General features: G+C 34.3%; 1 protein-coding gene across 1 annotated transcript in view; it reads right to left on the bottom strand.

The window, feature by feature from the left end:
- The window catches only part of COL3A1 (collagen type III alpha 1 chain), a 38,069-nt gene extending 14,366 nt beyond the window's left edge, over nt 1-23,703 (bottom strand). Inside the window, exons 1-27 of the mRNA XM_082840647.1 lie at nt 23,533-23,703; nt 13,518-13,720; nt 13,222-13,272; nt 12,672-12,785; nt 11,304-11,381; nt 9,475-9,528; nt 8,959-9,012; nt 8,143-8,196; nt 7,432-7,485; nt 7,222-7,275; nt 6,248-6,301; nt 5,775-5,819; nt 5,582-5,635; nt 5,088-5,132; nt 4,459-4,512; nt 3,950-4,048; nt 3,361-3,405; nt 3,116-3,214; nt 2,861-2,914; nt 2,631-2,738; nt 2,389-2,442; nt 1,680-1,778; nt 1,290-1,343; nt 1,033-1,131; nt 653-706; nt 487-540; nt 102-155 (exon numbers count right to left, since the gene is read on the bottom strand). Coding sequence (XP_082696773.1) covers nt 102-155; nt 487-540; nt 653-706; nt 1,033-1,131; nt 1,290-1,343; nt 1,680-1,778; nt 2,389-2,442; nt 2,631-2,738; nt 2,861-2,914; nt 3,116-3,214; nt 3,361-3,405; nt 3,950-4,048; nt 4,459-4,512; nt 5,088-5,132; nt 5,582-5,635; nt 5,775-5,819; nt 6,248-6,301; nt 7,222-7,275; nt 7,432-7,485; nt 8,143-8,196; nt 8,959-9,012; nt 9,475-9,528; nt 11,304-11,381; nt 12,672-12,785; nt 13,222-13,272; nt 13,518-13,720; nt 23,533-23,611 — 1,920 coding nt within the window. The 5' untranslated portion in view covers nt 23,612-23,703. The remainder of the gene's footprint in view (nt 1-101; nt 156-486; nt 541-652; nt 707-1,032; nt 1,132-1,289; nt 1,344-1,679; nt 1,779-2,388; nt 2,443-2,630; nt 2,739-2,860; nt 2,915-3,115; nt 3,215-3,360; nt 3,406-3,949; nt 4,049-4,458; nt 4,513-5,087; nt 5,133-5,581; nt 5,636-5,774; nt 5,820-6,247; nt 6,302-7,221; nt 7,276-7,431; nt 7,486-8,142; nt 8,197-8,958; nt 9,013-9,474; nt 9,529-11,303; nt 11,382-12,671; nt 12,786-13,221; nt 13,273-13,517; nt 13,721-23,532) is intronic.
- Nucleotides 23,704-27,154: the final 3,451 nt, after the last annotated feature.

Below are 27,154 nucleotides of genomic sequence, written 5' to 3'. Positions count from 1 at the left end.
CACAAAAAACTGAACAGCTGATTAACTCAACAAATACAACTATCAAAGGAAAGTACTGATAAAAGTAGGTGCCCAATGACATTTAAGTAACAAATTCTTACTTGTAATCCTTGTGGACCAGGGCTTCCTGTGTCTCCTTTGTCACCACCTGGCCCCTATGTACAAAAAAATATTGAGATGCTTCATTATAAGATATCCTTTCATATTTAGTTCACACAGTTTTAATTTCATCAGGCCAGTTGCTTAATTAAAAAATTAATGGTGTAAAGGAGGTCAGAGTCTGGCTTGTGGAAGTGATGCAAGGGAGACATGTACAACATAAACTTTACTCAGTATTTGTATTTAGCTAGCTAACTAACTAAACAAGTTTTGTAATTGCTTTGGTGAACTATAATGATATAGTGTCAGAGATTGTATAATTCCCAAAGTCTTCCCTTGGCCCCAGTCCCATCCACTTCCATTTCCAATTTATGTGAGTAAACTTACGGTAGGTCCTGGGGGACCCTGAGGTCCAGTCTCGCCATTCTTTCCAGCAGGACCCTGAAAAAAAAAAAGCAGTTATGGAAGCAGAGATAAAGATAATAGAAGTCATAGAGTTGGAGAGAAATGCTTCTACTAGAAGACTGGAAATGAGTGGATGAAAGCTACATACCTGAGGGCCAGGACCTCCAGGACTACCACGTTCTCCATTCTTTCCAGGAGCGCCCTAAAGAAGTAGCCAGTATTTACTTATTCTCAAAAGGAAATTATTCATTATAGTGTTCTCTCATGTTTTTGATCTGTCCCCTACACACACATGCATACATCCACAACCGAAAACGACTTTCGAGAACTAGGTTTCCATAAATGTTCCACTCTTTGCCCAGAACTCCAGAAAAAATACTTTAGCTCCCTTCTCACATGGTATTTTGATTTTCATATACTCTTCTGTGCTTTGAAGTGGAGATCAATTTTTGGCTATCTGCACTCCCATATAGAAAGTAAAAGACCTTTTGTCAAATATTTATTGAAGAAATGAAGGAAGGAACTCACATCATTTCCTTTAGGACCAGGGAAACCCATGACACCAGGCTGACCTCGGGAACCAGGTGAGCCTGGAGGACCTGGTCGACCAGTTTCTCCTTGACTTCCCTAATGAGAAAAAATTATATTAATAGAGGTTTCATAAAAATCTGATCAAAATATACAATGTACATACCAAGGCTATACAATATACATCAAGCCTAGTCCAAATTGTGTGTTTCATTATTCTCTGGACTTGTAAAATGAGATGCTAAAAATGTACTTACAGGAGGCCCTGGTTTCCCATCGCTTCCTGGTCCTCCAGGACTACCAGGCATACCCTAAATTGAAGAATTCAGTCAGTCAGCTGATTTTAAGATGATAATTAAAAAAAAACTAAAAGCACCTATCTGTAAAATTTTGAGCTTTCCACTGACATATGTGGACATATGAGCTTCATATTTGCACACATGTTTTTCTGTCTGTAAATATCTTCGTCAAGCATTCTATTTTCTGTTCTTCAATCTATACTAGTTTAAGTTTTCTTCAGAGAATTTTGTTTTGTTTTGTTTTGAGCCTACAAAATGTATAGTCTGATTTAAGTTATTTTTGAACGTTCTTCATTTGCTTTTCCTCTTAGTAAATGACAGTGTCAAGCAAATAATGTTCCTCTTTACCCTCAATCCTGGACCTCCAGGGAGGCCGTCTCGGCCAGGTTCTCCAGGAGCTCCTCTGGACCCTGCAGGGCCTGGACCACCACGCTCCCCGGGGGGACCCTACATGATGAAATAAATCAACATGTATGTAAAAGAGCCTTCATTGACCTAGACGTTGACAGTACTTAGGTTGCAACTAGAGAACTTCTTTTGGTCCCTTAAAGAGAGTTGGGGTGTTGCTGGCATGCTCAGTGTAAATCACCATTACCTATTAGCTTGGGTTGTCATACTGGAAATATTTTAAGGCAACTTCGATGAACATCACATGCTGAAGAAAGCAATATTTAGTGGGCTTAGCAGTATAGTTTGGTGCATATAAAATCAAATATCTTTGATGTTATGAAATCAGATTTGCACTGCACTTCAGAGTTTCCAAAGAACTTTCAGGCATTTTAGTCTAACTTATTCTTGCAATGATACTGAGATAAATAGTTCCCAATTGACAGAAAAATTAAAGAATTCTCATAGAGGTTAAATAACGTTAGTTACAAAGCTAAGAGAATGGCTCAGCAGGGAATGCAATCATTGTTTTACATTGGGAATTATTATTTTTTTAACTCCAATATATTTCATTCAGATAGTTAGGTGTTAATTAATGGGAAACTATATAGAAGAATATACCTATGTGTAGCACCAACATTTCTGAACATTGAAAACTAAAGTTATCTACCTTTTCCCCTGGAAGGCCATTTGCTCCAGCAGGTCCTCGGAATCCAGGCATACCCTGAAATAGTGAAAGGCAAATATTTAAGTCCAAAGTGTCAAAACTTTTTCATAATTCTCATATTATGAAATGCTTCAGAACAATATTTGGGATTGACTACTACTCAAATTAAGAACAAACACGGTTGCCTCACAGTGAAGGTGAAGTTCTATGATTGTTTTCCTTTTCGATGCCCGTGGGAAACGTACCCTTTCTCCTGCAGCTCCGGGAAGTCCGTTCGCACCAGGTTCTCCAGGAGAACCGTCTTTGCCATCCTCACCCTTAAGTCCTGGAATACCTGGAGAACCAGCCTCCCCCTGTGAAAGGAGGTCAATAAAGAAATAATGACTGAATTTCATTGCTAATTTTTTACCTGTTTATTTCCTGATTATGGTATACATTTCTAAGAAATAATCAAATCTGTTAGGGCGATACTTACGCGTTCCCCACGTGGTCCTGGCTCTCCTTTGGCTCCATTCTTACCGGGTTCACCCTAAATTGGACATAATCTTGGTTTAAAAGTGTGGAAAATAGACTAACAAAATAATCACCAGTCACACCTGATTCAATTATAAAACCAGAGTGAAATCAATATAAATTCAATGGAACAAGAACAAAGAACCTGCTATTTCTTTTTTTACTGTGAGAAATAAGCCACACCTTTCAGACAATAAAGGAAAAATAGACAACTTACTGCAGCACCTCGCTGCCCGGGAGCACCATTTGTACCAGAGGGTCCTGGAGGACCGCGGGCTCCTATCAGTCCAGGGGCCCCAGGAATGCCAGCAGGACCCTAGAAACAATCCAAGAACATTAACATTAGGCAAACTTGAACTTTCTTTTCTAAATAGCTAACTTAAATGTATTGTCCTGCAAAATGCAGAGGAAGCCAATAATATGTGTGTGGCTGAATGTGGGTGAGTGGTGGGGGCATCTTACCATTTCACCTTTACCACCAGGACTACCATTACTCCCAGGAGGGCCCTAGAGGGGGAAAAGAGCATATTAATAAGAATGCAAATAGTACATATATTTTTGAAGTTGCTTATATAACTAAAATAAATTTTTTGGTGGGTGTTGTGCTTTATAGAGATTAGGTGATTCTTCCAACTACAGCACAACACATAAAATGTCGCAAAAAATGATCATTATCTGAATAAATTAAAGATAATATGTGCTTGGTCTAAATTATTAAATAAGTACATAGAGAAGAGGTTTTTGGTCTTGTTTCTTTTCCAAATTTTTCTGATTGGTCATTAGTTTGGGGCACAGTCTTCAAAGTATCAGATAACTGTCCATCCTCTACTTATTCTGTGTCATATAACCATAAAATTCATAAATTCTAGAAAAGTGCAGACCGCAAAACTAATTTCGGTACTAGTCAAATCAATAGTAGAGTTATTGCAGAGCACTAAGCAACATTTCTTTGCAAAAAAGTAATTTTAATTGATAGCAACATTAGAACATATGCTTTCATGAAATAAAGTATAGCAATGCTCTCCCTTAATCAGCCATATTTGGTACTTACAGGAGGACCTGGAGCACCAGCATGTCCCTGAGGTCCAGGTTCTCCTCTTTGTCCAGGGGAGCCACTAGAACCAGGAGATCCCGCAGGTCCAACTTCACCCTAAGGGATAAAACCCTAAGTAGTCAGTCTCCCTTGCCACTTCTAATCTCTTGGCCAGTTTGCTAGTCAGTCCTGTTTAAACCCATCTCCCAAAAGCTGAAGCAGTATGATAATTAAAGCAAAGTTTCATTAATCATATAGGCAGAGAAAAATGGTAACTATGTGTGTGACTGTGTTATCTCTGTTTGCAGAAAGAGACTGGGAAAAAAGAAAAGACAACAGAAGAGATCAGAATAGCAAAAGGCCAGGGATAAAACCCCTTTTGGAATCAAGAACAGGGCTTTAAAGATCTATATAGCTCAAAGAAATCCACTTGACTGTTAAAAAAAATCACTTTCAAGACTCAGCCCAATGATTTTCTGTTGTCTCAAAGATATATTTTACATTCTTCTACAGAAATACATGTTTACCTTAGCACCAGGGGAACCAGGGAATCCTGCAGTTCCAGGGGGACCAGGGGGACCCTAAAAAAATAAATAGCATTTCAAGAGCTCTTAATCAAGTAAAAGAAAACTAACACTACTGGTAAATAATAAGTGGGTACATACAAAATACAGAGGAAAATTAGATAAAAACAGTATTTATCGTCAGTGATGAACATTATGTGGAGAAATAGTGTGGTAAAATAAAAAGAAAATTTGGATCCCCCATGCCCGACAACTTATGCCATGAATTCTGGTGACTTTGTGCAGGTCACTTAGCCTTGAGCTCTCATTTATAAAATACAGATAGCATTATTATCTATTTTGCAGGACTCTTTTAATTGTCATACCCAATATTGGCCCTTAACTAACATTATAAGCACCATACAGATGTTAGTAACTGGCCAAGTATAATAAAGAGTATCAGAATTTTGTTTATGGGCTTACCGTTTCTAGATTGTTTCTAGATTTTGTTTATGGGATTAGTGTCAGTTTGAATCAGATATTTATGAACAACGTTGAGTTTTAGGTCTACAATCCATGTTATTCCACTACTCCAAAATTCCATAATCTCTCATTACACTAAGCCCATCAGGGTTAGATAAAAAGTTACTTACTGGCTGTCCATCACTTCCTCGAGCTCCATCATTACCTCGAGCCCCCTAAAAAGAGAAGTTGGTCTCAAATATCTTCTTTCTGAAAGGCTGGTCACAAGTAATATTTTAACTAAAAGTCTGACTCAATTGAGTCAGACTTTTCCTCAAGTGTATTAAAATCTGCTTGATAATTGTATACCTTTAGAGGGAAATTGTTGAAATTCTGATAGGCACAGCAATGGTCTGATGTAGGAAGATTGGATTCTGTGTTTTACAGAACTGAAGGCAAATTAATGCATAAATATGCCAAGTTAACACGTTAAAAAAATCCTCAACAGATAATAACTATAAAACACTTATTTGTTTGCATATCGTTATGGCTAAAATCCTTATAGAGGTGACTTTAAATGCAATTTTATAGAAATCTTCTTGCAGATTGTCACAGCCTGAAAACTGACTGAGACACTTCTCGGTGACTCGGATTGTAATTGTGTAATGTCAGTAAGAATACTCACTGCAGCTCCAGGAAGTCCTGGTCGTCCTCTCTCACCAGCAGGTCCTCTTGGACCCTGCAGAATAAAATTAAAAGTGTGGTCTTATTTTAAACTAGATATGTGTGAGAATGGTTGCAGAGTGAGCGAGGCAAGTTTTGCGTTAGGTGGAAGTTAGTAGTAAAACTGAAAATTGTATGATAAGAAACATAATTACCATTGCTCCAGGAGATCCATTTTCACCTGGAAGGCCATTTTCACCCTAGAAACATATAAAATGTGTCACCATTTTGTATAACAGGAGGAGAAATTTATAACTTTTTCAACACAGCATATTATAAAAAACACATGGAACCAAGAAAAAGATTACATTTTAACAATACCAAATTTTTGTTAGCAATCTTATATGCTATAAATCTCAGTTTTTGCATTTTAAAAACTTGAAGACTAAACAGAAGTAATCAACGTGTTACTCAGGGGCGCTCAGTCATTTCTAATCTAGACAGTTCAAGTTATCAGCTTTCATGGAAGTTTTAAGAGAACATCTCAATTAGTCACTGTTATTTAGCTCTTAAAATGCAAAACTCAGGTATGTTTTAGAAAAAGGCAAACCCTAAAATATAAATCTTAAATATAGCTATAATATTTAAATAAATTTATTTATGAAAATATGATTTTGTTGTGATTTACCTTTAATCCAGGAGCACCTTGATCACCTTTTTCTCCATTTCGTCCATCAAAGCCCTTTGAAATAGATAAAAGTAGTAAAAATATTAAGATCTGTTAACAATTCAGAACAGTTAAGAACTTTACATTAAATTTTTTATAGCTAGCTTTAGCACATAGCACTATTTTCAACATTGACATGAATAATTTAAAACTCTTTTAAGTGCATTGAAGACCTTGGACATTGATTTTACAGTTAAAAACATGAAATAATTAGAAAGTACAATTTAGTCCAATTAGGAATTTGCTTTAAATGTAGCATTAGGCAAGTATCAGTTTCATAGATTTTTATGTCTATGTGATCCATTTTTGGCTCAGCTGGTTTACTCTATCTAATGTTTTGCATAGAATAAGTCATTTGATTCGATCTGTAAATCATATTGACTAAGTCAAGAACAGTTCTCAATAGTATATTTTCATCTTTTCTGACAGTGGCAGTACGAAACTTACTGTTTTATTTATTTATTTATTTATTTATTTATTTATTTATTTTTGCTGTACGCGGGCCTCTCACTGTTGTGGCCTCTCCCGTTGCGGAGCACAGGCTCCGGACGCGCAGGCTCAGTGGCCATGGCTCACGGGCGCAGCCGCTCCGCGGCATGTGGGATCTTCCCGGACTGGGGCACGAACCCGTGTCTCCTGCATCGGCAGGCGGACTCTCAACCACTGCGCCACCAGGGAAGCCCCGAAACTTACTGTTTTGCAAATATTTTCCATACACTTAAAATCAGCTTTATTACTTTATCTAAAATAACTAATTGATTTGATCAACAAATAAAGTTGATAGACTTAGAAAATCAAAACAACTAGTCAGAATCAATCATTTTTGGCACACACTCAATTGTCCAATAAAATTGGTAAGTAAATTGGTAATAAAATTAGGTAAGTAAACATAGCCAAATGCAACAACTTAGAGTCAATTTAGAAACTGTACTTACTCTATGTCCTTTCATACCAGGGAATCCAGGCATGCCAGCTGGACCTTTAATACCCTAAAAATAAGGAATAAAAAAGATACTAATGAACTTTCAAATAGACTCACAATCCAGTAGTATTATCCTTTTTAAGTTTAATTTAATTATATAATAATTTGCAACCTAAGATCATTGTGATAACTCCAACTAATTCATTGCATGCTGAAAACTTACTGGAGGGCCAGGCAGTCCTCGCTCTCCAGGCCGTCCGGGTCTTCCTGATTCCCCCTAGGTGGAGAAATAAAAGAATATATGGGAGCTTGTGTAAGAGAAAACTCATTGTAACCAATTAGTGAACTGATTATTTTGCATTTTTCTCACCAAGGACTCATGAAAATGGTTGGACTAAACATATGGTTGTGAGAACAGCTTTCCTAGTAAAAGGAATGGGGAGAGCTTCTCCCACCTTGATATAAACTTATAAAAAATGCAGGCATCACTCCAAACAAGTATTATGACCACCTCTCAATCCAGTGGGAAGAATTTGCCATTGGAAATTAAATGGGAAAGAAAGACTGACATAATATTAATTGTGTTTTTAAGTTTTCAAGTTCATAAAGAACAGATACAAATTTCTTTATTACAAGAGACAGAGAGAAGCAGCGTCTTCTCTAGTTAAGTGTTGTATTCACTGGATGACTCTTCCTGACAGAGTCAAGAAGCACATTTGGGGGTTTTGTTGGCTTGGAATTCAGAAACTGGTATATGTAGCCATGCAAATACTATGTAGATTTTCAGAGATTAATATGAGCTAAAAAGTTATTAAGATATCAACAATGTTTTGAGTAAGGTTTTTCTCTTTGAGATTCTAGAACATGGGATATACTATTTAGAATATTCCAACTTGAATTTTGCTGTATCCCCATTCAATTCCTAAAAACTTACATCCTTTCCGGCAGGACCTAATGGACCTATAGCACCAGGAGATCCTGGAGGACCCTGAAAAAAAGGAAATAAAAAACAAATATATCTGTAGATTTTTCTGTTACAATCAAATTTATTATTCTAACTATGTGTATTTCTAGAAAAAAACTCCTTTTAAAAAATACTATCTATGTTTCTCATCATGAAAATGACACACCAAGTTAATAATATACCTATATTAAATCCAGTTGTTACTGTTTATTAAACTTATTTTTTATGAAAATTAAAAGTACCATGTATCAGTATTTTATATCACATGTGTGTATTTATAAACCCAAATGCACTTCTACATTTTTTGAGATATTGAAATTTTAAATGTATAGGTATTTTCAAATACTTTGAAATATTAAACTAACTTCACCTTATTTACACAGCATGTTTTCTTGGTGGACTTTGTTAGACTATGCTTATTTCTACTAAATTAATTTTAAAATTATATTTCAGAAGAGTAGACATGCAGGTGAACTGAGTGGCTACAGGATAATTAATCTATGTTTAAGACAAAGACGATTTGTATTCTCACTAAGAAGTGGACTGTGGTGGTGGCTAATTAGCCAGGAAATTCCTAGATTAAAATAGTAAGTGTCTCTTAAGATATCGAAACCATTGAGTCCAAAAGATCTTTGAAACCAGTTCAACGATCATAAAAGTACAATTTTTTATTTTAAATAAATTTGATCTATATTTTGTAGCATTCGACGGTTATGTTTTAGAAAATGAAGGTGGTTTCTATCTAGAACTGTTAATTTATTAAATATAGATATAATTGTTACTTACTGCAGGACCAGCTTGCCCAGGTTCACCAGGGGGACCTTGGTATCCTGGAGAACCCTAGTGGATAGAATAATACATAAATATTTTTAAACTAACTTAATCTTCATATGATTCATTTACATCGTGAAGACAGTATGAAATCAGAATTTGTGAATGTAGTCAGCGAATTTTATTCTAGTTTATAAATATTGAAACTACAATTTTTCAGATCAAAATAGAGTTAATTTATTCCATTCTACACACTTAATTCCACTGAAACTGAATTGTTTCAGACTTGAAGCCATATGACATGCAAATTAAATATGTGTTTTAATTTTACCAAGGTTTTAATTGCTAATAGTTAAAAGGAACTAAATGTGAAATTCCAACATCTTTGAAGGAATGATAGTTTCTTGGTTGCTACTTCTCTACTTAATTGGGATTATGCTTGCTGGAATGGCAAAATTACAGCAAGATCTGTATTAACTTGATTCATATAATATGCATGAAGAAGAAATCACCATTAATGGCTATACTTACAGGGGAACCAGGATGACCAGATGTACCAGGGGGACCAGGTGGGCCGGGCGGACCCTGGAACAAAAATTTGCAAGATAAGTACAAAATAAATGCATCTGAAATATACTTTATCCAGGCATCAGAGATGTCTCTGTTTTGAATGATACTGACATCTTTAAAAATGAGAACAGCATACCTCATTATGTGATAACTATTCATGGATTAATTAATTTTATTAATTTTAAATGAAAATCTCATCACAAAAACTTCACTCTAGATGAAATTCTCTCAGAGTCAATAAAAATTACTGGTGTTATAAAATGTTGACCTGAGTTCCCCAAAAGGTGCTTTCAAAATCTGGAAAAATCTATACAAAATGCTTTGAGAATCTCTGCAACATTAGGGTGATACTTGAACTGGTGAAGAAGCATATTTTTGCCTGGCAGCTCAACTCAATGTGGAAAAATATTGATCTGCATAGTATAAACCCCAGTTTCTAAAAATAATGATGTAAATCAACCCAAAAGTTCTTAACTATATCACTGAGTTGTGTTGATATGAAGATTTAGTTGCGTGTGTAAGATTCATCGTACGTGGGACAACAATAAATTGTAAATGATTTATCATTGTTCAGAAATACAGGTTAAACTAGAAAATTTTCAGTTTTGTAGCACACTATTTATAAATACTGATAATAAATTTATAAAACTAGAGTTTCTTCTTAAATTTTATCTTGTAACTTTTTTTCTGGAATCTTAATAAGTAGTGGATTTTTTAGTTTTTTTGGTTTTTCTTTTTAGTAAAAACAGTATATCTGATTGAAAAATAGGATTCATAATGTGAACGTAGCTGAGTAACAACAGATGTTTACATTTACATAGTTAATACAATTGTCCTTCTGGTTTTAAAATATACACAAAAAATTCACAGGCTCTAAAACTTTAAAGATGAATAAAATTCTCTTCTTACAATTTACTTTTTACAAATTAAGGGTCTTTCTTTAACTGATCATTTAGATCTAATAGCTGAAATTTTGTCCTCTCTAGTTTTAGAAGTCACAACTATGGGGTCCAATGATCTGGGCAGCAATCTTCCATAATCCCTGGGAATCCAGCTTCATGTCTCATTTACACATACATACCTGTTTCTGGCAGTAAAATGATAACCTTCCATAGTACTGCTCCTCCTAATGGCTATTCTTCAATAAGGGTCATTTACATGGGACACCATGCGTCAAGCACACGTGCCTAGGTTTCAATGCTATTTTGCTCTTTTCTTCTATCAAAACTTCAAGTCATTTACCTTGAAGGGAACCTTTTGCATACAATGTGAATTGATATCATTTACAATAGATGAACTTCAATACTCGATAAATTCTGGAAATATATGTATTTCAGGATTTGAGGTGAGATGAATTGTGATATTGGATTGCCATCAAGTGGATTGTCATCTAGAAAGTAGCATTTGGATAGTGAGCAGACATTGAAAGAAGGTTTTCTCAGGTGAGGAAAAGGAAAAGTGGAAGTGAAAAATAACAAAATTTGGTTAAAATTAGGAAATATATGAGTGTGAGACCTAAGTATGAAGGCAGGTGTGCCCCTGGAATAGGTGGTTTTGTAAAGAAGGAAGGAGAGGCAAAACAAGCATGAAATAAGAGGCAGTGAAGAAAAAAATGAGTTAGGAAAGAAGGATCATGATAAACCTACCATTTTCTTTCCTGCCTTAACAAAGAATAAGCTATTTTGTACAATTCTGTCATAACACTGTATTACTAGAAGAACAACCATTCAAGATTTAACAGAGTGGAAGGCTAAATTATTCTCTAAATACTGACAAACACTTGTACATACAGGTGGCCCGGGATAGCCTGTGATTCCTCCTGTTACTCCAGACTTGACATCATATGCCTCATACTGGGGAGAATAGTTCTGTAGCAAAGAGACGAGGTAGATAAGATCATGTTGATATATAGATCATAATTCTTTTCAGAAACATTTAGAAGAAATGCATGCAACATCTGTTCACTGATAGAAAGTTTTCTGCATGCCAGAGAGTGTGGTATGTATTATTTAATTATCTTGCTAATTCTATCTCTGTAACTTTAGATATTAGCGATCTTACAGAAATACTTGCCTAGGCAATGCACAAATCTTTCAACTGACTGTATGCAATTTGTTTCTAAATAATTTTTTTCTACATGCTTTTACTAAAAATATTTCTAAGTGATATCTACAGCCTTAGAAACATAAGATCGTAGACGAAGGCTGAAAGAGCCTTGAGATCGTATAATCTGACTTTCTTACTTTGAGCAGAAAAAAATGAAGATGTCAAATTACTTTCTCAAAAGTTAATGATACAAGTAAAATTGATATCTCCAGTTTTTAGTTAATGTACCTAACAGATTCGCCAAAAAGTAAACATCCCCATAGAAAACAAGCACGAGATTTAATAGAAAGGTTCATGTGTTTATTGGATTGTTTTGGAGATTATTTTATTTTGAATTCTAGGCCTAGCAATGGATTCTGTTTGGTACCAAGATAAGAATAAGTTAGACTATATCCTTTGCTTCCTATCAAATTGATTTTTGAAAATCTTTTTTTTCAACCCACAGTGATTTGTATATATGTTTTCTGATTTCTCCTAATTTCATGCAGTAGAAATGTTGTCTTATTTATTTGTTTAGTTATCTGCTTTACATGCAGAGTTAGGGAGTTGCCATGCTTTTCAAGAGGAGCAGGATATGCTCTGAAGGCTTGGCAAGAGTAGTTGCATAGGCTTGAATAATCCTCTGGACTTGAAGTCATTAAGGAGTGCTCATAGCTCTTCAACTGCTTTTGTCCAGACTTTCAGAGGCTTTACCATCAGGATTATAAGGGGAATAGTTACAGCAATTCCTAAGTTCTCTAGGTTAATTCTTTGGGGAGTTGATGGTTCATTTTTCAAGCCTAATGCATATATTATATGCCTGCTTAGAAGCTGGGAAATTTTGCAAAGATATAGTAGCAATAGCATTAGAATTATGAGGAAAAGTGAATATTTATAAAGCACTAAGAAGAGTGCCTAGCATATATAAGCACTAGATGGGAATTTGTTAAATACATAAAATCAGAGAATAGATATAAGAAATCCACAGAAGTGAGATGTCATATAGACTAAAGAAAAGAAAATGAACCAGGTAGTTTTAAATAGGACACTCTTTTAGTCCTGGAATTTATTACCTGGCTACCAGTTGGGCACGATTCACAGATTCCAGGAGGGCCAGGAGAACCAGGGGAACCTGGCAGTCCTGGAATACCAGGATCACCATTTCTCCCAGGAATACCAGGAGGACCCTAAAAAAAAATCAGAGATAAAAATAAACAAAACACTGAAAAGTCCTAGTGATTTAGAATCATTATTAAATTATAGCTTCTATGCTTTATAAGAAATCAACATAAGGGATACGTTTTCTCAGGAATCTATACATTTGTACCCAAATCATGTGTATAATTTCAGTGTAATTTATTCCTTTGTATATTGACCTATATGTTATTTTTCAAACCAATAATAAGGATGAAGACATTATACAAAGTTGGGGAAATCTGAGTCTTTACATGCACAATTATGGATTCTCAGTTTGAGTTATCATGTGTCATTATTTAAATATGTGGTACTAAAGGAAATGTATACATGATGAAAGTTCAAATATGGAAAGGTTATTAGAAGGGAAAAAAAGAAAGCAAACTCATCAAGGAACTAATTTCCTTTCACTGTAGAATGTTTACTTACTGGATCTCCTTTGGGACCTTGAGGTCCTTGACCAGTAGGAGGGCGAGTGGGCTAATAAATGGAAAAGATATAGATTAAACAAGACATAGATAGGAACAATTTTCCCATGAAGTGTGTCCCAATTCCTTATCCTAAATTGCATCCAATCCCTGGTTTTTAACAGGTTTTTACTGGTAATACCCATGTGATTATTTGCTGGACATTACTTTCACTTCCTTTCAGGCTCCTATGACATAGGAACTATTCATGTGTTTAAATATGAATCTTGAGTATGTACAGATTTTCTTTAAACTCACAGCTGTTGGAGGCTGTGGGCAAACTGCACAACATTCTCCAAATGGGATCTCGGGGTTGGGACAGTCTAATTCTTGGTCATCACATATTATGTCGTCACAGAGAACAGATCCTGAGTCACAGACGCATATTTGGCATGGTTCTGGTTTCCAGACATCTCTATCCGCATAGGACTGACCAAGATGGGAGCATCCTCCTTCAACAACTGAAAAATAAGAGAGATGATGTAATATTTTGCACATTCAAAAAAATCCAAAAATTAAATTATGAAGAATATCATGGTCTTCCTCCATAATTTGCTAAGTAGTAAGAGACTGCGTTAAATACCAAATCTGTTTATTAACAACAAATTGGCATACCAAGGTAAATTTTCCTTAGGGCCGGTAGGTATTTTACTTTTGCTTGTAGTGAGAACTTAATACCAGTGGAAATCTGACAATCGCTTAAACATTTACTTATTAATTGTGCAATTGAAAACAAGTTTTGCTATCTAATTTCTATTCTTTGCTTCAACTATAGATGGGAGCATTAAACTATAAAGATGATTTTGTCACTAACTCTGAAGACTTTCTGGATTTTATTAACCTAGTTGAGAAATTCAGGGGAAAACTGAATTACTCTTGGCAACATAAAACTCTTCCAGATTCCTGGGAAAATCTTAACAAGTCTTATTGTATGTATTGAATATCACTGCTAGCTCTGTTGGGCATTAGTAGGTCAACATAAGATGATATAATATATTGTATACCTCATATGGATGTAAAGAGGTTTCCAAATCACTAAAAAAAAAAAGTTTTTAAAACAAAAATTGGCAAGGAATAATAAGGAAAAATATGAATCATGATCATGTGTATGTGTGGCTTAAAATGGTCAAAAATTTGCTTCAACGAAAATTTTAGACTTGTTTCCTAATTTTATGTACGATACTGAAATTTCAGCAGCTATTAACAATGAATCAGCTTAGGGGTTGCCAAAATAAAACCAGGTCTCAATTCTTAAAGCATTAGCTGTGGACTGTGCTTGAATACAACTTTAGCTCTTGAGGATTACTTTGATAGCTTGCCAGTAACTGAGAAAATAAATTACAAGTTTCTAAACATCTGCAAAAATTTTTGCCAACAACAAATCACGTACTTGTTCAGTATTTATATTTTTGTGAAACAGTGAAATTTTATTTTCTCAGAGCCTGAACTTTTGTCTGTTGAAAGAGGCTTGCTTGGGAGAAGGCAAGTCATTTAAGAACAATTTTTGGTGCCTTGTGGCCAAGAGGCCTTTGAGAGAGTCCTGAGATTTTTCCACCTGGATACTACATACAGCCATGAAGATCACCTCTTCAAGTTCCTGTTTTTATATCCTCTCCATACCTGAAGTAATGCTAAATATTTTGAGTATAGAGGTTTGGCTGATTCAGTAAAAAAAGTTCACAGAAAAAGGAGAATTTTAGAATCTAGGGACTCTACAGCATACCTCCCCTCCTCATTTCCATCTATGTGTGCAGATACAACTTTAATCATCTTGTGCCACACCCCTGATGGATTCAAGAAGTTTAAAAGTCTTTTCTTGTTACAATTACCCAATGTGTTTACAGCTAATAAAAGAAAGTATGATTGTTTCACTGCAATTTTAAATAGGCAAGAAAGAATCTGCTTATTTTAAAAAGTTATTATAGTTCCTCCTCCATGTTTGAAACAGATGAGAACATTGGAAAGAAATATTGTCTAAGCTTTTAAAGGAGCATTCCTTTATACTTTGTGAGCATAAAAGCTGAATGCCAAAATGCTTACCTCATGTGAATGAAGTAGGCCTATTTAAATGGTGTTTTGAAAGATATGCTTAAGAGAAGTGCAATCTTTTTCATATTATTATGAACAGTAGTAATTTAAAGGATCTAGGCATTAAGTTTGTTCTCTAAGCAGAAATGACATATTTAGGAACTAAGTTCACTGGTTTTCAGAAAAGGCATGAAAATTTTGATGAGATGGAAGGTTGTTTAATAAAATTGTATGACATACACTCTTCAAACTTTACACTGGCTCCCTTTTCTTAAGATGAATTATTTTTAAAAAATTCTCTAAATTAACATTATATGAAGTGTCCCAACAGATTAGTTTTAGCTCAAGATTTTTTCTCATTAATAATGTGGATATCAGGCTTCTCAGCTTCCTTGAAGATATCACTAGTATAAAGAATATTGACCATAGGCCAATATATGTTTGAAATTTGCTGAGAGTAGATTTTAAGTGTTTTCACCACACACCCACCCACACACACACACACACACACACACACACACGTAACTATGTGGATGTATTAATTAATTTGATTGTGGTAGTCATTTCACAATGTGTATATATATCAACTCACTCATCATGTTGTACACCTTAAATATATACAATTTCATTTGTCATTTATATTTCAATAAAGTTGAGAAAAAAAGAAAAAGATACGACCAGTTTATATGAATACTTTTTTTAGCTCTTTGTCTTTGGGTCAAGAATATCTTTCTATATTTAACATAGGACCTGTTTTATAAAAATTAGCTGTTGGATACTGATGGCATATTAAAGACAAATGAAGATAACAGTTAAAACTAGGGTCAAGCATGTTGTATTTTAAATATCTTCTCTTCCTATGTTCTTATTCTGCTTTAAAATTAACATAAAACATTTTCCCTTGTGTATTCATCCTCCTATATTTGTGTCTCATTGAAGGTACTATCACAACCTAGAGATACGGTATCTTACATTCGCTCTGCAAACTTTTAAACAAATGAGCATAATATTGACATTAAAGTTGTAAATGCCTTTTTTAGAATTGGGGTTAAACTCAGTGTTACATAAATGAAAATTATTTAGCCTTTTCTCTCCAAATTTTATTAGAAGCCATGTGTGTTATGCTTTTTAAAACACAGAGGTCTCAATATAAAGGTTGAGTTAATTTGGTGTACTTCTCTTTTTTTTTAAGGTGATGTTGTTCTAAATAAAAGAAGAAAGGTGGAATGCTTGAAAAGTAAGAATTAATGCACTTTTGTTTATTGCCGTAACTTATCTCACATTCATTTGAAAGAAATCTGGCTCTCCTGAAAAGTCAGTTTCTGTAGAAACTTGTAGCTGAAAGTCAGACTTTTCTCTGCAGTTCTACCTCAGTCACCCTTGTTGAAAGAATGGAGAATTTTATGTAGTTGCCTCTAACTTTGTGTTTTGTGCATGACAAAATATGCTTGGCAATATGTTCTCTCAGAAGCTAAACCTATTACACAGATGTCTCACGGTCCTCAGTTTTAGGACTATAGCCTAGTTATATATGAGAAAATCATGGTAGAGTCAAGGAAAAAAATGTTTTGTTTTCAAGAGGAATAAAATGCTCTAGTTAGCCACTTGCAGCATTTAGAAATAAAATAGAAAATGGAATTCAGAAACAGTAGTCATCTCATATTATTCCCTTATTTTCTTAGATATCTAAATTCAGAGCAGCTTTGATGAAAAAAAATAAGATACGTACTTTTGTAAATATGTTAAAGAAAAAGTAAATAATCTCATTTTTACTGCTGGACAAGTAATAGATTTCCCAATTACTTCCTTTATTGTTATTGCTTAAACTAAGTCTCCCTGTTCCAATGTGTAATTAATTTTAAACCCCACCTCTCATGTCACTTAGTGTTTCTGTTCCTTAGTACAAAGAACTGTCCTGAAATAAATTTCTCTGTGGTCACTCAAACAATGCATTAGATTAAATCATCATCTAAGTTATAAAACAAAATGAAGCTAGTGTATGACATAATCCACTCTTTGACTCTTTTATTTCCTAGCTCTCTGCTTTGGAACTTTAGAGAAAAATAAAACCAAGTAACATAATTTAATATTTTCAGATGTTCTTAAAAACTTTCCTTTTTGTTGTTTTGGTTTCCATTCTTCAAATGTTAATTTATGCTGATTTGATGGAATTTTACTGTAGTGACTAAAAAATAATGCAAGTTATGTTTGTCTTAATTACATTTTTGGAGTAAAAATAATATGCCTTAAAGCATCCAATCAAATTGTTAATTTAGCTTGAGTGATAAGTTTAATTTTTTTCTCTTCTCTTCTTATTGAATCCTCTTCAGAGAGTAGGTTTTCTTTAATCTGAAAATCTAAAAATAACAGATGTGATATGCAAATTATCGTAACATTATTTTCCTGTTTACTGTAGAAAGTTGAACATTTTGTAAGTGTGAGCAAAAGGAGTTCATATAGCTTCCAACTGAAATATGTTTGGCTTTTAAATGATACTTATGTTTGAAGAACACACATTTTAATAAATATGTTTTGGCTGCTTATTATTAATCAGAGTATGTTAAAGTATGTTAGATGAATTAACAAAAAGGATTGAAGGAAATATCTGTAGACCTAAGTAGATAGATAATTTCAATTTTAAAATGTTTTGCATGGACAAGGTAGATTCTTCTTATTCTTGTCCCCTACAAAAAAAAAACCAAAAACCCAAAACCAAGAAATTTTATGAATCATCATTTCTAGATGTTTCCTTGTTTTATTCTTTATAGTTATATGATTTTTATGTCTCCAATTAGAAATTTCCTTTAAGGTGGTTAATATTTTGCCCTGTGAAAAATAAAAAATAATTAGAGAATTAGAATTAAAAGTATCATATACCTAACAATCAGCAGTTACATTATAATATAATCTGATTAGTGATCAATTATAGGATTACTGAGGAAAATATATTCTACTTGTATAATTACAGTTGGCAAACATCTTTAAGTTTTATGTCTAATAACCAAAATGTTATTCTTACCTTCCTTATCACTAAATCATTAAGTACTTTAATTTCTTCTTTACAGTAATTTTATTTTCCAGTGTTAGTAAAACTAATACTAGGCAGAGTTTGTATCTGTATCTCTTATGTTGCAAGCCCTGTTCTGAGCGCTTCATATATCTATTTTACTTAATCTTTCCACAGGCCCTGTGAGGTGGGTGTTGTCATAATCCTCATTTTACAGGTGGGAAATCTGAGATACAGAGACATGAAGTGATTTTCCCAAGGTTTTATATGGTAAGAGGTAAAGCTAATATTTGAACCTAGGAAAGCTGTCTCTAAATTCCATACTCTTAACTACTACATTCTATTCCCTTTCTGCAGTTTCAAGGGCAGGGTGGGATTAAAGAAGTTAACTTCAAAGCTCTGTCCCATTATGGTTTCTAAATACTGCATGCTTAAAATCAGAATCTAAAAAGATGGGTTTATTTCTTGTTTTTTTTAAGGAATAACATTTTTCTGCAGAATATCTTTTCAATCTGGCCTCAAAACGAGAAGATACTATCTGGAGTTGAATTCTGTTGTTTATTTTCTCCTGACCTTATGAAAAAGACTTTAATCTCCAAGACCACCCTAATGACATCCAGACCACCAACAGGATTAACTGGGACTGGGAACTCAGCATACATTTTACTAGATACAGAGAAGCAGGATCCTATCAGCGGCAACAACAATAAACAGATAAGGCTTATGTATCCAGTGCAAAACAACATATTTAGGATGTCTAAGATTGATTTTCAGAAAATATAGTTACTAAATGATTCATATTAATGAACTTCTAACTACATTAAAAGCTTCCCTTCTGAACCTGGACATTTATGAACATACCAGGCAGCTCCAAAGTGTTTCTCTGATTTTAATTAACTTGAGAAACACAGTCCCTGTTTGCTATCCTCCACACCAAATACTACAGAAAACAAAGTTTTGGAAAAATAAATTCCATTTTACTGAAGCAGTAATTTCTTAATGTGACTTTTCAAAGCAAATTTAATTTTTAATAGGTTCTGAATCCTTTATGTTCAATGTTTACATCTTTGGGGCACTTTAATTTTTGCCCTCTTCTTTGAACTTTTCATTTTGTTCACTAAGATTACATTTTAAACAGCAGTTCTTGACCTCAGTCATGGAAAATACAACGGTTTTATTAGTTAATCTGAAAGGAATCCATTTCTGCTGTGTTTTCATTAGGCACAGACAGAAATTCTAGTGTTTAATGTAACTCCCCAAACTGCAGTTAACAAATGGTTTGTGTAAGAATTGCTATCTTATTTTTTCCGTTGTCATCTTGACACGAAACAGGCCAAGTTTCCCTTTTGAAAACTCTAGATTTTTTTACATCATACCACCCCTCTCTTTTCTATTTTATTTTATTTTTTCTTTTGAATGTAGAAAACAACAGCACTACACTTTTTTCCAAGAAAAACTGTTTTACGAGAAACAGCTCACTGAGACGTTTCCAGAAAGTTATTGTAGACCTGGAAACTTTACAAATGTTCTTCATGTCCAGCAAAGGCAATAACATCTTTCATCTTTAAAACTTTAACTCTTAAGCAATCCACTTTAATCACTTCAAGGTGGTGAGATCATCTGATGTTACAGAATGAAAGAACTGAGCTACATAATCTTTGGAACACTGCACCAGTCATCCACAATGGAAACCATGGGGTTTCAGTAGATGGCACTCTTCTCCCTGAGTGACTACTCAAGTTCTGGCATGCAACTCTGTAGGTGTGGAACAGAGGCTTTTGTGAGGGCTTTTAGTGTAAACTCTACTTCTAGAAAACTCATATCCAGTGGTTCTTGATTTTTTATAATGAGCCTGTAGATAAGACATCAACCCAAGAATCTGAATTAGTTAGAAGCACATAACCACAGTCTTCCTTTTCCAGAATTGTTCCAATGGCTTTGTTCTTTTCTCTTACAATACAGAGATGTTTAATTTCAGAATTTAATCAGAATATCTATTTTCTTAGAGGCCTTTAGATCATCTGATGTTGAATACTCTAGAGGTGGGGAGGAAATGCAAGGTATCATTAATGAAAAACACAAAATTTTGTACCAATATTTTATTTTCTTGGAATTTATATTTTTACAGAGCTGAAGATAATTTCTGCTTAAATTTTAGATGAGCCTCCTATTTAAAAAGTGGATTTAGCAATTCAAAGTGTGCTTGATCAGTAACAAATCCCCTCTTAAAGCATAATGGAAATTAGTGTAAAAGAAAATAGACTCTCATAACCTGTGATAAGGAACTGATTTCTCTGAGTCCATTTACAGTGGACTTTAATTCTCAAACAATTAAATGCCCACAGTTCATTATCACAGTGTAATTAGCCGAGTAACTAAATATAAGCTCAAACATTAGAACACTTTTAATTAAAATAAAGTTTATCTCCCTGCCCTAATGAAGCAATATTACTTAGTAATAACTTTTTATCCTTTTATCTATTTAATAAGCAGTAACTAAAATATGTCAAATAGTCTAAAAAATCAGCAACTTGACAAATATTCACAAAAATAGTTATATATTATATGTGGAATAGTTATATATGGAATTTTGAAAATGGTCATAACATTCAAGCCCATTTCCTAAAAGTCTTTGAATATTGCTACCATGTGTTTGTGTTTAAGTATGTGTGTTTGACAATATTTTATCAGTAATATACCTATTTTCTTAGGAAAGTAGTGTTTAATATTTAAAATTCACACACGTGATATTTTAAAATCTCATTATAAAGTACGGAATCCAGCTGTGTAACATTGATGTTGGCATTGGTTATGCAAATGGTAACTGTCTGTCAGGTGGCAAGTCTTTGTGCTTAAAATCTGGCATGTTTATAAACTACAGGAAATATAAAATAGAACATATTTCTCCATTGGTAGAAGAAAATACATGAATTAGATAGAACTTTCACAGATTTGTAAAAAGACCAAAATTCTTTGTGACGACATGTTTTATGCTCTAGAATATTCATGTGAATAGACTAGAAGTTAGTGCTTATTGGAGCTGTTCTGCTTCTGGGATTCTCAGGGCATTTATAAGAAACCCATATCCCAGAACTATGTATGACTATTCTCAATGTGCTGTATATTCAACCACCTCCTGTAACCTCCCCAAAACTAATCTACCAGCAATTTTTGGCCTTGTTTTGTAAAACCTCCAGGGAACATAAGATGTTACTATCTCAAAAAAAACTTAAACATCTTTTTTCATGAGAAACAAAAGCAGCAAACTGAACAAAATCCTTTACAACTTCTTTTGAGCATAAAAGCATACAAATGGATCAGCAAAATTTCATAGTTTTTTATTATATTCTGCAGCTAAAGGGAAAAGGGAAAATAAAAAGAACTTATGTGATATAAAGATCCTGTAGGTATCAAACACTTTTTTCCCCTCTGAAGTGGGATTGAGAAGAAAAATAGTCATAATGATTATAAAAGATTGTAACCACGAGGCAACCACAAATATTTTGTCACTCTTTTGAACTAAACATTAAATGTTTGCAGTCTTTCCAATAAATGAGAACTTTGTAATTTTTTTTCCCAGAAATTAGCAGAATTTAAGGATTTTTAAAAAGGTAAAAGTCTTGATTGAGGTGGAGGTGTGGTAGAAGTCATTTGGTATTTTAGCCAAGGAAGGACTAGGGGTTGTGGCATCTTCTGGGAGAATAGAATGGGGAGGAGAAGAGGAGAGGAACAGAGGAAAGAGGATTGAGAATTCAAGGGAAAGAAAGGGGGAGGAGACAAGAGGAGGGAAGAAAGAAAAGAGATGAAGCCACACGGTGGGCACTAGGGGATGAGGGCGGGGGTGATAGAGGAAGTGGGGAAGGAGGAGGAGAGATGGTCTTGCCTAGGAAGGGGGTGGGGTGATGAGTGAAGGAATGACAAGGGGGAAGAGGTCTAAAGGAGTCAAAAGGGGTGGAGAGATAAGAAGGTGGAGAAAGGAAGGGAGGAGAGGAAAAAGGAGGAGAGGAAATTAAGGGAACAAGGAATATGAATGTTTCTTTTCGTTTGTGGCCATGGTCTGAATATAACTGAAGAAATATCATTGGGTGTTTCCCCCCTACTTCCATATACAACCTATAGGACACTAAAGATATCTGACATTAAAAATGAAAAACTGTTTTCAGACACTATGTTTGCAAAAACTATAGGTTTAAATGTAAGCATTTTTGTGTTATGTGCACATAGAAATGAATGTGTAATGATTTCTTCTAGTATCTTCAAACTTAGCATTTAAAGACTTATTTCTATGAAAGGTTTAATTCCAATATGTCTGGTATTTTAATGACTCTGAGAAACATATGAATTAAAATAAATATTTTCACACAGTAAGATAATGAACCAAACATGGTTTTGAGGAAATTAGAACATGAGAACCATCATTTGCACTTATTAGAAAATAGAACAAATCAACTTTTTGAAGTCAAAGAGTACTAATATCTTTACCTTCTTTGCAGAAAAGTCAAACATTCCTGTTGAAAATATTTTCATAAATATTCTCTTTGTCAATGTAAATGCAGTTAAAATGTAGAACATGCAGAAAACACTAGGCCCTTAACAATAAATTATTAGAAGATACGTATTAATCAACCATGTAAGTGCTTGAAACTGAATACAAACAGGAACAATGAAACTTTTTTACAGTTTGAACCTTTAAAGAACGTTGCAGATATTACCTTGTTGCCATTTTACAGAAATATATTTCAGTGGTTCTAATAATGTGTAGTGTTTTCCTTTAGACTATCCTTGATGCATGCTATTTTTCAGATGCATTATCTTACTGGGTAAACAATGCTTAATGCTCTATGCTGACAAAGAATCCAGCATACAAAGGAGAGCATAAAGGTATAACAAGAGACCAATAACTTCCAGACTGCTTAGGGAAGCGTTCCACGATGTTAACAATCCAGGAGGGGAACTTTGTAAAGCCATTTAAAAAAGTTTCCAGTACCGTTAACGTGAAAACAAGTTAGTACAAGAACATCTTTATCTTCAACAACCAGAGAACTTTTAAATACAAAACGGACAGTATTCTCTTTAAGCAAATGTAAAAAGCACCACCCTGGTCGGTTCTATGTTTCACAGCTGGGAGCTGACAGAGGAAATTGGCTTTTAGGAGACTGGTTTCCCCTTTATATTGATTTGTAAAGAGAAGTAAAGGCAAAAACCCCGTAAAGTTTCTTGAAATCGGTACCTACTCACCTTCCTGTTGTGCCAGAATAACAGTGGGATGAAGCAGGGCGAAAAGTAACCAGATCCCCTTTTGCACAAAGCTCATCATGTCTAAATATCGGACATGAGACTCTTTGTGCAAAAAGGAGAAAAGCAAAGCAGCTCAGAGTAGCACCATCAGTTGTTCCCTGCCCTTCAGCACCGGGCCCGTCATAAAACTCAGCCACTGAGATTCCTGTGCTTTGGCCTTAAATAGGAAAAAGTTTGGCTTCCCTCGCTCTCCAGCCCCTTTCTGAAATATGAGAGCAGCACCCATCCCCTGAGCAGTAAAAGAAATGATTAATATGTCTTTTTCCCTTATGGAAGACACAACACACAACTTAGGAGAAATTGCACATCTGGAGCTTGTGTCTATATGTGTATGTATAAGTTTGTTTCATATTTTAGTCATACGTGTCTTTGCACAACTTAAGAATGTATATCAAAAAGCTCTGCCTTGAGTTTTAATAAAAGACTTAGATGTGGGTCTTTTTTTATCTCCCCTTATTAACAACTGCATCATTTTGAGAAATTTCTTGATGCCCTTTTCTTGGGCATGACTAATTTGCCAACCTCATCTTCCTAGAAGACTTTTATATTGGGATTTTGCCAGAATCCACCCTAACTCAATTTAAATAGGGAACTGTAAAAGATTAACTGGAAGAAAAGCCTCTGTTTGTCCACCCACTCTGGGTCCTGGAAATTCAGTTTCAGGCAAATGTCAAAAGACTAAGTATCTAAGATATGTTTGAATGGCACCTTAAAAGTTAGCTACTAATCTATAGCTGTTTCTATTTGTCACAAATTTCTTTAGCCAGCCAAAGAGTAATTCCTTGTGAGAGTGCAAATTTTGTACTGCTTGTAAAAGCTGAAACGGATTTTTCTAGAGAAAAATTTAGCCCTTCATGTCTTGACTTTGTAAGAAACAGAAAGAGAAAGAGCTTATCACATGAAATATCAAAAGAGTACCAAAAGTTCTCATTTTATCTAGATTGGTATAAATATTAGTATAAATATTTCTCAATTTAGACTTTTGTATGTATAATTTCCAGGCCACGTTAACATAGATTTTCAATGTATTTCTGGATATGGGGAGTAATTTCTGGGTCATATTTTAAAGAGGGGCAAATGCTGTTTATAGGTCTTTGATAAATTTTTGCAAGAAAACTGTGCTTGTCCACAGTACCAAGTTATTTCTATTAATCACTATATTTCTTTATACCCTAATCATCAGTCCATAGTTCCTTCATTCATCTCTCTATTCTACATGAGCTATTCAATTCTAATCAAGGTCACATGCATTTATTTTATTTTTTCCATGTCAACTTAGCCATGCCCATCTCCATGCATGTATGCGCACGTAAAATTCTCCCCATCTCACACCAATTCATGGAAGTCACTTCTCTAATACCCAGTTCAAGACTTTCCTCCGTTAAAACTGTTTTCATCTTCTTCTTTCTCTTTCTCCCAATTCATGTTACACAATTTTTTTACTCAATTTACATGTTATTTGTATAATTGTAGGTGTACATCTATTCTATAAGAGAGGACAGTTGTACACTTGCCTCCCTACAGGCCCAGCTACTAAAAGCACAAAGATGTCCAAATGTAGATGACATCATCTGGTGACAGGAAAAGAAAACTAGTTGGACCAATCTCTTGCACATCTTCTGATTTTAGACCAGAGATACACTACTTGAGGGAAAAAAAGTAACAATTGAACAGTCATGAAAATAAGCTTTGCTATTGGATCATAGTGGAGTTGTTGGGGGAAAAGACTGTTATATACATTTTTCTGTCTTTCAATCATCTTCACTTTATATTAAAAAAAAATCCCCTTGTGTTCAAACCAATTCAGAAACATGATTCATTTTTCTCCTGGTGTCTCTGACACTTGCATAAAATAATTTATATATCTGTATTCATTATCTTATCTTATGTACATGATCAATAAAAGTTGAAATTTACTAAATTTCTTCATTAGAATTGGTTTCCAATGTGGAAAATTAGATACATTAGTTTTAAATAATGCTTTTTATGCTTTATTTCAGGCATTACATATACAATTTCTATTGTATTTTTGGTTTGTCCTAAAATTCTTAATTTGGTTATCTATTCAAATAAAAGTTTTATACTCATGAGAAAAATTCATGATTGATGTACTCATTTTTAAAAAGTTAGCTGATACTTTGCATAAAAAAATAATTGTTGTGTTTTAAGGTATCCATGAGAGATCCAGAGATAAATATCATACTCCAGATTTTCTGATTTGGCATTCTTCACTACCGCAAGCATATCTGGAGGTCCTGCACCAGGATCCTTTGTATTCTATGTCCCAGATCTTATTTTCCTCTTCATGTCAAAATGTTTTCTAATAAGGTGTCTAGATGGATGTGGATCTCAGCTGGTATCACAACTGGACAAAATACAGACAGTGTTGAATTCTATTATGCAGTCCAAGGGCTGATGTCCTTGTAGTAATCTAGACACACATTGATTTCTATACATCCCTGATTCCCTGATATTAACCAGTTCACAGAGACATGTCATTTTGCTGTCTGGATCACATTTAGAGTTTTAACACAAATCTAAACACCTGCACCAACTAAAGCACTGATTAATCTGGTTCTCCTTTAACGAAGAGGGTAACTGAAAAGATGAGGGAAAGCAAGGGTGTGGCAGATTATCAAACAAAAATTCAAATCTTTTCCAGTTCAGTGGAAAATGGAGCTTGGGAGAGATGCATAAACACAGCTGTGATGAATTCAGTAAGCCAGTGAATGTCAGCAGTGCTTTCTACAATAGCGATAAGAAAATCAATTATCTCCGTCACGAAAAACACATGGAAGAGAAGTCTCTCTCTCTCTCTCTCTGTCTCTCTCTCTCTCTGTCTCTCTCTCTCTCTCTCTCATACTGCTTCATATATAACTTTCTTCTTTAAGCAAAGGAGGTGCATTTTTTAATGGACATTTTCTATATGCTTTCAAATCACTGTAAAACCATTTAAAATGTATCTGTGGTAGGATTCACTTAAAAATATACTGAATCCATAGCAGAATTGCAGCCTAAAATAGGATAATTTACAATTGTAAAATACAATGCAAGTTTTCTTTGCTATTCCTAGAGAGGTGGGTCAGTTCACTTTATGTGGTGAAAACATGTTTGGAGAGATGTGTTCCCTTTAAAATAATGTAAACAAATACCAATATGTGTGTAGTAGAGCCAAAATGTGGTTGCAGATGTCATGTTGTGTTGAATGACTGGGGCACTTCTAACCACAGGTATATCTAAGATTGAGGCAATGAGATCGGTAGTGGGACATGACAGGCAAATTTCTGAATGATTACTATGATCAGTTCTTCAAGACCCTGTGATTTCCTCTTATTCCCTAAAGTAGAGTTAATTGTCCCCTTATTTTTGTTCCTATAGAACTATATTGATAACCACTTCTCTTTAACCTAGAAATTTTACTTTTGGACAGGACTCACATTTCCTTGATGTTTAGTAAAATGAAGTGTGCTACACGTACTCATTTTGGAAACACTAAGTATCTCTATTCTTATCTATTTTTTGTATCATTTGCTGTTAAGCCTGAGGTTCTGCATTTCTCTCC

The sequence above is a fragment of the Leucopleurus acutus genome, assembly GCF_964270905.1.
Source record: "Leucopleurus acutus genome assembly, chromosome: 6".
Taxonomy (NCBI): Eukaryota; Metazoa; Chordata; class Mammalia; order Artiodactyla; family Delphinidae; genus Leucopleurus; species Leucopleurus acutus.
The sequence above is the reverse complement of the archived record's forward strand: the minus strand, read 5'-3'. Positions and strand labels throughout refer to the sequence as shown.